Consider the following 12,446-nt stretch of genomic DNA (forward strand, 5'->3'; position numbering starts at 1 on the left):
TATTATGCGCCTCGCAGAATGACCTTTCTCTGTAGTTTATTGTCCAGCTAGCTGGAATGTCACATCTACATGCACCAAACCAAGCCAGTTTATGATGGATTTGATTTAGGAAAATGTTGCAAATTAGGGCTGTTCCAACTTTTTCCCTTTCGATACGACATCATACATGCACACTTTTGAAGTGGGGTGTTAATTTGATTTTAATTCATTAAGTTAAGCTCATTACGCATTAAGTTGAATGATGCGGACACGTTTGTTACTGGATACTTTCTACTTTTTTGAAGACTTTGTATCTGTAATATGCAACTATAATTATTTGGTACTTGTTTATATTGACAAATATAAACAAGTACCGGTATAGCTCGGTTGGTAGAGCGGCCGTGCCAGCAACTTGAGGGTTGCAGGTTCGATCCCAACCTAGTCACTGCTGTTGTGTCCTTGGGCAAGACACTTTACCCACCTGCTACCAGTGCCACCCACACTGGTTTAAATGTAACTTAGATATTGGGTTTCACTGTGTAAAGCGCTTTGAGTCACTAGAGAAAAGCGCTATATAAATATAATTCACTTCACTTCACTTCACAAATGCATTTAAGGCCCTATCCCATCCATCTATTTTCTACTGCTTGTCCCTTTCGGTCACCACTTCATCGCAGGGCCAACACAGATGGACAGACAACATTCACACACCAGGGCCAATTTAGTGTTGCCAATAAACCTATCCCCAGGTGCATGTCTTTGGAGGTGGGAGGAAGCCACAGTACCCGGAGGGAACCCACGCAGTCAAGAGGAGAACATGCAAACTCCACACAGAAATACCCCGGGCCCGGGGATCGAACCCAGGACCTTCGTATTGTGAGGCACACGCACAAAACCCTCTTCTACCGTGCTGCCCCATTTAAGACGCCAATATTGTTGAATTAAGGACACTTATTATGTATGTCTAGCTTGTGTGCTATTTTGCACTTAGCTGTTGTGTAGCTGCTAGCTCCGAGTAGCCTACAGCAGTGGTCCCCAACCACCGGGCCGCACAAGAAATAAAAAATAAAAAAATAAAAAATAATTTTTTTTTTTTTTTATTAAATCAACATAAAAAACACAATATATACATTATATATAAATATAGATCAATACAGTCTGCAGGGATATAGTCCGTAAACACACATAATTGTATTTCTTTATGAAAAAAAAAAAAAAAATAGGTATAGACCATGTTAACTTTTGTTAATGACTTCACTGAAATACAAGAAAAGACCAACCTTGTGTGCTTATTGGAGAACGTTTACATTTTTGCACAAGTAAGTGCACTGTATCGGAGATTTTAGATGTAAGCCGATATAATCTGATGCTTATTTTTTGGTTGATGTCAAACCAATATTTGATATCAATATTGGCTGGGGACACACCCACTGCAAATTTGTACTAAAGAAAATGTTTTAAATGATCAGAAACAAGCAGAAACAACATATCAGAGTTCATCAATTTGAATTTCCCCTCGGGGATTAATTAAGTATTTCTGATTCTGATTCTGATTCTGAATAAGCAAAGATGAATATTAATTTTATATCTTTGTGAGGAAAATTATCAAACTACATAGATAATAGGGCTGTGAATCTTTGGGTGTCCCACGATTCGATTCAATGTCGATTCTTGGGTCACGATTCGATTCAAAATCGTTTTTTTTTCAATTCAACACGATTCTCGATTCAAAAACGATGTTTTTCCGATTCAAAAGGATTCTCTATTCATTCAATACATAGGATTTCAGCAGGATCTACCCCAGTCTGCTGACATGCAAGCAGAGTAGTAGATTTTTGTAAAAAGCTTTTATAATTGTAAAGGACAATGTTTTATCAACTGATTGCAATAATGTAAATTTGTTTTAACTATTAAATGAACCAAAAATATGACTTATTTTATCTTTGTGAAAATATTGGACACAGTGTGTTGTCAAGCTTATGCGATGCGATGCAAGTGTAAGCCACTGTGACACTATTGTTCTTTTTTTTTTTTTTTTAATAAATGCCTAATGATAATGCCAATGAGGGATTTTTAATCACTGCTATGTTGAAATTGTAACTAATATTGATACTGTTGTTGATAATATTCATTTTTGTTTCACTACTTTTGGTTTGTTCTGTGTCGTGTTTGTGTCTCCTCTCAATTGCTCTGTTTATTGCAGTTCTGAGTGTTGCTGGGTCAGGTTTGGTTTTGGAATTGGATTGCATTGTTAGGGTATTGCTGTGTATTATTTTGTTGGATTGATTAATTAAAAAAAACAATTATAATAATTTTTTAAATTTAAAAATTTAAAAATAAATAAACAAATAAAAATCAATTTTTAAAAAAATGAGAATTGATTCTGAATCGCACAACGTGAGAATCGCAATTCGAATTCGAATCGATTTTTTCCCACACCCCTAATAAATAACATCCTGTAATTTGATTTTGATATAATTTTTTTAAATCTTTATTGAAAATTAACACCAATGAGTTGACTGATGAACATTATCACACCATTTATTAAAAATATATAAATAACGACAAATAAATGATTAACCGCAACATGTAAATGTAAAAAAAAACAAAAAACATTATGATTTGTACATTTTCAGAATGTGCTTGTTTTATTTTTAAACAAAGAAAACAATATGAAGTTGTCTTTATTTTTAAGTTATCATGCCGGGATTTTACCAGACCGGCCCACTTGTTAGTAGGTTTTTCTCCATGTGGCCCCCGATCTAATGTATATACAGTCGTTCTTCGCCACATCATGCTCCAAATATTGTGACTCTTCCACTTTTTTTTTTTTTTTCAGATATTTGTATATTTTGTTAGAAGCATATTACAAAAAAACGTTGGTTAAGCATTTTCGAGCATTAAAATGTCCTAATTACTGTTTCCTAAATTGCGGAGGTTCATTTATCGTGGTCATGTCCGGGCCCAATAACAGCAATAATCGAGGGACTTCTGTAAATGTAGAAAAAAAAAATGCTGACCTTTCGCGTGCATGTTGGCGTCTTACCTCTCCGTTTGTAAGGTAACTTTCGATGGCTCCACATTTGGGTTCTCCCACTCCATCTGGGGGCAGTGCATGAAGTAACACAGTGTGTAGATGGCCTCCGGGGCCCAGTGTATCGCTGTGTTCTTCTGGTGGACGGGTGTCCCGTTGTTGTGGTTCTTGGTGTACAGAGGCTGCAGGTAGTGCATTGCCCTCGACACCATGTCACCTACACGTCCAACAAATAGAAGAGGGAATTCAATGGTACAAAAAAAAAAACAGTGCGAGTTCAATTAATCTGCCAACTTTTGCCAAGAACACATTAGTGCTCAATGAGACTCAATGTCACTGCTTCTGATCATTTCTATTCCATTCATGACCAAATTTAACAGAGCGTGAAAGCTCTTGGTGTGCATGTCTGAATAAATGGACTTTACTGTACAATGTGTGTTTGTGTACTATGTGTGTATTATAGAGCAAGTACATTCACTCCATATATACCAAGCTGTTGTTCAGTTCCTAAGTTGTGCTGCCTGCCAAGAGTCAATGTGAGAAGGCGAGTGTGAAAAGGACGCCTGAATGAGGGAAGCGCATTCTGTCAGTCTCCTTTGGGGGCCGTGTGGAACTCTGCATGGACGTCATCATCTTGTGATGCAAGAAACTAGAAACACGAGTGTGCCAAGGACCACCTTTTGTGCAAAGTTAACACCTTCATGCCGCTATCTAATACAGTTCAGGCTGCTGCAAATGAAGGGAACCTCTTTGCTTGCATCATTTCAAGATAGAAGAGACACTATATTGCCAAAAGTATTTAGCCATGGCTCACATATGAACTTGAAGTGCCATCCCATTCCTAACCCATAGGATTCAATATGATGTCGGTCCACCTTTTGTAGCTATTACAGCTTCAACTCTTCTGGGAAGGCTGTCCACAAGGTTGCGGAGTGTGTTTATAGGAATTTTCGACCAAGTATTGGTGAGGTCACACACTGATGTTGGTCGAGAAGGCCTGGCTCTCAGTCTCCGTTCTAATTCATCCCAAAAGGTGTTCTATCGGGTTCAAGTCAGGACTCTGTGCAGGCCAGTCAAGTTCATACGCACCAGACTCTGTCATCCATGTCTTTATGGACAGTCGGCGACCTCTTTGCACTATGCGCTTCAGCATCCGCTGACACCTCTCTGTCAGTTTACATGGCCTACCACTTGGTGCTGAGTTGCTGTTGCTCCCTAACTCTTTCATTTTATAATAAAGCCGACAGTTGACTTTGGAATATTTAGGAGCGAGGAAATTTCACGACTGGATTTGTTGCACAGGTGGCATCCTATGACAGTTCCACGCTGGAAATCACTGAGCTCCTGAGAGCGACCCATTCTTTCACAAATGTTTTTAGAAACAGTCTCCATGCCTAAGTGCTTGATTTTATACACCTGTGGCCGGGCCAAGTGATTAGGACACCTGATTCTCATCATTTGGATGGGTGGCCAAATACTTTTGGCAATATAGTGTATATAACGCTGTCCAAATTTGACAAGGCATGAATTATATTGGGCTTAGCCTAACGGTAAGGTGTAGAAAAGTTGTAGCAATATATTTTATTTATTATTATTTTGATGCCCCCGCCTTTTAAACCATGGTTATAAAAAGGTATAGTGACAAATGTCAGTATCGGTGTATGAACATTCGGTGAATCAAAGAATTCTCACTGAGAGCTTTGGAAATGCCAAACAATAACATATACAGTGGTACCTCGGTGTTGGTACGATCCAACACACTTGGGTGACTCAGTCTGGGAATCAATTTGGTAGTTTTTATTTGAGCACAGCTGTAAAATAAGTCACCATAGAGCCAAATAATGTTGTTGCTTACAGTAATTATCAAAGTCAACGAGAGTCTTAGAATCCATTCCAGAGTGTTACGGCAAGTCTAGCCAAACAAATCAAGGGTAATTTGGCTTCCCGGCTGTCCTTTATAGTTTTGTAGTGAGCCTTATGGTAGTCAAAACAGTGCCAAAATGTACGTAGGCGCATAAAAGCCACTCTCTGTTTAGACTAGGGGTGTGCAAACCTTTTCCACTGATGCCGACATACTAAAATATCAAAGGAAAAAAAGAAAACAGCCTGAATGTGAATTTGTGTTGTTAGCGTCAACATTTTAACATTATCTCTTTACATTATACCTGCTCGGTCTTATACTGTATACTGTGCGGTGGGCGACTAAAAAACTAGGCAAATGGCCCCCAAGCTGCATTTTGGACACCCCTGTTTTTGCGGAAACAGTTCCCTCGGAGTGGAAAACAGAAAAACATTCAAACCGATTCCTCCAATATAATATTTGGTGTAAAAGTTATAACACAAACTTTTCAAATGAGGTTACAGGTTACAAAAGCTATATATGTATATGTATATGTATACATACATACATACATATATATACATATATATATATATATATATATATATAGAGAGAGAGAGAGAGAAAGTGTGAAGATAAATATAGAGGTAGTCACCTGAAAGGGTTTTCACTTCACAGGTGTGCTTGAAGCTCATTGAGAGAATGCCAAGAGTGTGCAAAAAAAGTAATCAGAGCAAAGGGTGGCTATTTTGACGAAACTAGAATATAAAACATGTTTTTAGTTATTTCATCTTTTTTTGTTGAGTACATAACTCCACATATGGTCATTCATAGTTTTGATGCCTTCAGTGACAATCTACAATGTAAATAGTCATGAAAAAAGAAAAGAAAAAGAAAACGCATTGAATGAGGAGAAGATGTGTCCAAACTTTTGGCCGTACTGTAAATATATATATATATATATATATATATATATATATATATATATATATTGGTATCGACCATATTGGTAACGAAAATTGGAGGTTCGATTGTGTAACACTTTTCACAATTCAATTGAAAAACTACCTTTTTGATTAAACTGTTCCACCATTTCACATTTTACAGTACACTCCCCGTCGTGAAGCAAAAACATCATCATTCAGTTCCTTGGAGAGGCTGCTGCCTCTATCTGACATGTAGTTATTTTGTGGTATTAAAAGTAAACATACCCCTCAGCAAATGCTTGCAGGAAAAGAGCACAGACAGTAAATACCGAAAGATAAAATAAGACTGAACGAGAACCAAAAATAATATATTCTGTCAGACTGTTTTTTATTGATGCATTCTCACTTTCTAATAGCCTTAAAAAGAAAAAGAAAATCAAATGTGTTATGGATGTATCTATAAATCTATTCATCTCTATGTAAAATTAAAGCACATTATTTAAGTTTAATCAGTTGTTCAATGAATAACTTCAAATAGCGAATATGTATATTGCAAGGCCATTTTTGGAAACGGGTTCAGTTTGGCATGAAAGAATGATGACATTACACCAACTAAGTTAATAACAGTTGTCGGTATAATAACAGCAGCGTTTTGATTCAGATATGCTAATATGACCTTTTTGACATAAGAGAAAATGGGAAATTACAAGGAGGTGAGTTGAAAACAACACTCCACAAGTGAGACTAAAATGCCACTGACTATTCCTGAGCTGGATGTGAAAATTCAACAGTAGTTGAATTTCATTCTGAAATGTCTTTTAAACACAGCTTGTGGTGCTCTTCTTTGGTGATGAATAAGTCTAATAATCTGTGTAAAAATTAATTAAAATTTAATTAAAAAAGACACCAATATTTTTGACACGCTGCCGTTTTATTGTCAGAACGTCATACATGAATATTTATATTTTTTTAAGTTTTACTTCAATGCACGTCATCTGCTCAAAACTTGGCAACTGTTGTGACAGTTTTTGGTTTTTGTTTGTGTTGTTTTCCTTTGTTTAGTGTTTCTTCCTGGCTAGCGTGTTTTGGTTTTGTCTTGCAGTGACTTCCACACCGTTTCTGAGCGCTGCTCTCCGCACTCTTGATTAGTGATCAGGGAACTCACCAGCCTCGGATCACTAACCAGGAGGGTTTATCCGTCAGTGCCGCTTTCCTTGCGACGCTGGTTCATTGGTCTATTGTGACTAATGTTAATGGTGTGCCTTTTGATTTTTGCCAGCCGAGTCCTCCTTAATTGCACTTTGCCTACCGTCTCTGCATCTTGTGGACAACCATGCGCTACCATGTCAGTGACAGTTTTATCTTATATCCGGTTAGGGTATATTCTGATGCAACATTTGCCACCAAGCACAACAGTGGGAGTCTATTAACTCATCTTTGCACTAGCATAATAAACTGACCTGAACACTGACAGAATACCTCACGCCATCTTTCAGGTAACCATCCGATGTCGAGGTAAAGGACATGTGCGGTCAAACATGTGTTAACGAGTCATCTTTGACAGCCCTAATAGAAATCCTATGGATATTTAAAGGCCTACTGAAACCCACTACTACCGACCACGCAGTCTGATAGTTTATATATCAATGATGAAATCTTAACATTGCAACACATGCCAATACGGCCGGGTAAGCTTACTAAAGTGCAATTTTAAATTTTGCGCGAAATATCCTGCTGAAAACATCTCGGTATGATGACGTCAGCGCGTGACGTCACGGATTGTAGAGGACATTTTGGGACAGCATGGTGGCCAGCTATTAAGTCGTCTGTTTTCATCTCAAAATTCCACAGTATTCTGGACATCTGTGTTGGTGAATCTTTTGCAATTTGTTCAATGAACAATGGAGACAGCAAAGAAGAAAGCTGTAGGTGGGAAGCGGTGTATTGCGGCCGACTGCAGCAACACAAACACAGCCGGTGTTTCATTGTTTACATTCCCGGAAGATGACAGTCAAGCTTTACCATTGGCCTGTGGAGAACTGGGACAACAGAGACTCTTACCAGGAGGACTTTGAGTTGGATGCGCAGACGCGGTACCGTGAGTACGCATGCAGCTGCGGCTTCCAAACATTTGATCGCTTGCCCGTACGTGCGTGCCGCTATGTGCATGTCACGTACGTAACTTTGGGGACTTTGGGGAAATATATGTGCTGTATGAACTTTGGGGAGGTGAACAGTACTTTGGGCTGTGGGATTGAGTGTGTTGTGCAGGTGTTTGAGTTGTATTTGCGGATTATATGGACGGGAGGGGGGAGGTGTTTGTTATGCGGGATTAATTTGTGGCATATTAAATATAAGCCTGGTTGTGTTGTGGCTAATAGAGTATTTATTTACTGTTTTAGTCATTCCCAGCTGAATATCAGGTCCCACTCGCCTCTCACAGCATCTTCCCTATCTGAATCACTCCCACTGCCCTCTAGTCCTTCACTCTCACTTTCCTCATCCACGAATCTTTCATCCTCGCTCAAATTAATGGGGAAATCGACGCTTTCTCGGTCCGAATCGCTCTCGCTGCTGGTGGCCATGATTGTAAACAATGTGCAGATGTGAGGAGCTCTACAACCTGTGACGTCACGCTACTCGTCTGCTACTTCCGGTACAGGCAAGGCTTTTTTATCAGCGACCAAAAGTTGCGAACTTTATCGTCGATGTTCTCTACTAAATCCTTTCAGCAAAAATATGGCAATATCGCGAAATGATCAAGTATGACACATAGAATGGACCTGCTAACCCCGTTTAAATAAGAAAATCGCATTTCGGTAGGCCTTTAAGAGACATGAGATTACTTCTGGACAAGGCTCTTATGTTTTACCAACATATGACGAGTCCGTCCTTGACCTCATCAATACAGAATGGGTAGGAATCTGTCAGCCTTTCCCATGTGGCACTCCACAAAATGTTTCCTGTGATGATGACATTTCACACTAGACACAGTGTGCAGCTTGTATTGTCATGCCGATATCGTGGCAGGAGAGAGTAAATCCGTGGTTTCATCGTTGTATTTGTATTACCTACTTTCATGCACAAGAAAAAAGAAGACATCGGAAGGTTCATTCTGTCTTGTTGTGCAGTTTCACTCAAACAAGAAACCAATCATCAACTTCAATTGACAATTGAATTGTTCTTTCAGAAAAATAAGTTGAGAGTAGGACATACCCTACTAGTCCCGATATACAGCCCACTGGTATTTAAGCTGCACCCACCAAATTTTAGAAGAAATATATATTTTTACAGATATTAACCGCAATGGACCATAAGCCGCAGATATATAACGGTACAACATGTTTTGTAAATGTTTATTTACATACCTTAATTGTTTCCAAACGTCGCTCATAACACGGCAGTAAAACAGCTGATCAAACAAAACAGAAGTCATTGTCATGGACCCACGAGCTGTGGAAGACTGAATAACTCCACGGTGACATTTTGGTGATTTTACGAAACTGAAACAATACACAAAAGAGGCCATTGTAAGTTAGTAATACTAACACAGACACTCGTAAACCTGTTAGCATGTTAGCTAATGCTAAAGGCACTAGCTTGAATACTATATGATAGCAAGTACAAATATGCATGAAAACACTCCTACAGACATACTGTAAGACATGGGACAGATTAGTAAGTTTAAATTGTTTTAGTTATATAATAAACCTTATCAATGTCGCTTGGAGTAATGAATTGAGAATCCTTTCGAGCGATAACCACTGCCCCACTTATTGTTTTGTTTTTAATTAGGTTTTTGGATGGTCTGTTTTTGTCAAAACATCTAATTAATTTGTTCATTTTGATAGTTTTCATTAACTCCTATTAATTTTATTGTAAGTAGAATACACTATAGTGTCATCTGCAAATAATTTAGAGCTTTACATATGTCCTTTATGTATAAGTTAACAAGTTGTGTATATATTTATCTTTCTATAAGTCTTGTCATGGATTGTGAAGACAGGTACTGTGCATCATCACAAATGTCTATGATGAACACATATCATAAGTATAAATATTCTATATTAGCATTGCACTGTGTCCCCTGGCAAGTTTCACTGCAATAAGGTACTTTTGGTAGCCATCCACAAGCTCCTGGTTGAATTTCTGACCACTCCTCTTGACAAAATTGGTGCAGTTCAGCTAAATTTGTTGGTTTTCTGACATGGACTTGTTTCTTCAGCATTGTCCACACGTTTAAGTCAGGACTTTGGGAAAGCCATTCCAAAACCTTAATTCTAGCCTGATTTAGCTATTCCTTTACCATTTTTGACGTTTGTTTGGGGTCATTGTCCTGTTGGAACACCCAACTGCGCCCAACCTCCGGGCTGATGATTTTAGGTTGTCCTGAAGAATTTGGAGCTTATCCTCCTTTTTCATTGTCCCATTTACTCTCTGTAAAGCACCAGTTCCATTGGCAGCAAAACAGGCACAGAGCATAATACTACTACCACCGTGCTTGACGGTAGGATGGTGTTCCTGGGATTAAAGGCCTCACCTTTTCTCTTCCAAACATATTGCTGGGTGTTGTGACCAAACAGCTCAATTTTTGTTTCATCTGACATCACATGGACAAAGATAAGACCTTCTGGAGGAAAGTCTATTACCTGACCGATTCCATGTTAGCTACCTCTCTTTGTTTATAATGTATATTTATTATATAGTATGATGTATATTTTCTGATGGATCTTATCAACTTATTAACTTATTAACTCTTTATTTTATACTGCCCTTTTCTCTTTTTTTTTGCTGCATCTGTTACATATACTGTAATATTGTACATGGTAATTGGGATTTGTTATATATTGTATATATTTTATAATAACATAATATAATATAATGATATAAGATATCAGTATATATTATATATACTGTAAATATTACATCTATGTTAAAATTTATATTGCTACTATGGTACATTATTAGTCTACTTTATACCTTTTGTTTTCGCCCTCTTTTTGTGCCCTTGTGTGCATTATCCTTTCCATCCTTGCTCTTTCCATCCTTTGTAACTGAGCTACTGTGTGGAACAATTTACCTTGTGGATCATTAAAGTTTGTCTAAATCTAAGTCTAAGTCTATTTCATATATAAACTAATACTATACATTATATTTATAAACGCAATCGTTTTTTGCTCGTTATAAATCCGAAGATGCTTGTTGAAGTCCCCACATATACACATTATTTTTGGTTATTATCTGTGAAAGTTACATGCAAAAAGTAATCTGATGCTTCATTATCATTCAAACAATAAGCACATTCAGGTATCAGTTAGAGAGCGGGCACAACGTCAAAACCATTATTCAGTGCTTATACAGCTTTGACTCAGAAGAATTCTACTTAATGACACAGCAACTCGCGATGATTCATTCCGCTTAATATGCGCATTTATACGCACACACAAGGGTTATTAGTGACACATTTACTAATGCAGTGGGACAATATTTGGCCGTAACTGAATGGTGCCATCATCATCCTCTTATTTTCCGCCTGTAATGTTCCCGAACACAAATGTGAAGAGCTTGAATTAATGCAACAATATTTTGTGAATGTATCTGAAAACAACATTGGCTTTCTTCTTTTAAGGAGAATAATGGTCCTCATTGGCATGGTGGCCCCCGTCACTTTCTTCAGTAAGCTACAATATTGTTTAATCTTTGTACAATTTTTTGTTGCTAAATGATTTATTTTAAGGCATCAATGCACAGTAATATTGCTAATTGCCAACCACATTTGACTTTGTCTAATGTAGTTGTTTATTATCAATGGTATGTTTATTACAGTGGTTCAAATTCGTATAGGTGCCATGCAAACATGTGTTTCGGTTTTTTTAACATCAGACTTATGATGTCACATGACAGTTAGTTTCTTGTATTTTATTATTTTTTTGCCTCCATTTATCGCCAATCTGGTCTGAGTGCTGGCTCACCTGTCCCTGATTGTCAGTGAGGATTAGGGATGTATCCTGAGTACTGATATTTTTTGGTACTGGTTCCTAATTAGGTCGGTATAGGACAGGCCTGGGCAATTATTTTGACTCGGGGGCCACATTTAGAGAAAAAAATGTGTCTGGGGGCCGGTATATTTATTTTTGGGAACACTAATACAAAACCTCACAATAATGTCTGATTGAATGCTAAAAACGTTATGACAGACCGCCTTAAAAAAACGTAATGGAATTTTACATTTTTCTATGAACGATAAAACACTGAATATTGACAAAATATGAATGTCACACCCCCTTTCGATCGACATATTTTACAATAAGTGAAACTCAACAAAAATGCAACAAACAGTGAAATATGAACGCAAATAAGATACATTTAAAAAAAACTAATAATATACATTTAAAAAAAACAAAAGAAGATATTGTGATGCTAAAAAATATCAATGTAATAATAGTAGTATCGACCAGATACACTCCTGTACTTGGTATCATTACAGTGCATGTTAGGTGTAGATCCACCAATGGCGTTTGTTTACATTGTTTCGCCGGTGAGCTACGGTGTGTAGTGAAGCACATTTAGCTATTCCTCGTCCTGCAGGGATGATACTTGTAAGAAACTTACTTTATTTGTCGCTATGGAGGCAAGGATTAGTGATTTGGAAATAGCTAAAACACTG

General features: G+C 37.6%; 1 protein-coding gene across 6 annotated transcripts in view; it reads right to left on the reverse strand.

Moving 5' to 3' along the window:
• The window catches only part of btbd11b (BTB (POZ) domain containing 11b), a 236,174-nt gene that overhangs the window by 51,191 nt on the left and 172,537 nt on the right, over nucleotides 1–12,446 (reverse strand). For all 6 annotated transcript variants that reach the window (XM_061970086.1, XM_061970087.2, XM_061970084.1 and 3 more), the window contains one exon: nucleotides 3,026–3,230. In XM_061970086.1, the coding sequence (XP_061826070.1) occupies nucleotides 3,026–3,225 (200 nt within the window). In that variant the 5' untranslated portion in view covers nucleotides 3,226–3,230. The remainder of the gene's footprint in view (nucleotides 1–3,025; nucleotides 3,231–12,446) is intronic.

This window comes from Nerophis lumbriciformis, linkage group LG10 (assembly GCF_033978685.3).
Source record: "Nerophis lumbriciformis linkage group LG10, RoL_Nlum_v2.1, whole genome shotgun sequence".
Classification (NCBI taxonomy): Eukaryota; Metazoa; Chordata; class Actinopteri; order Syngnathiformes; family Syngnathidae; genus Nerophis; species Nerophis lumbriciformis.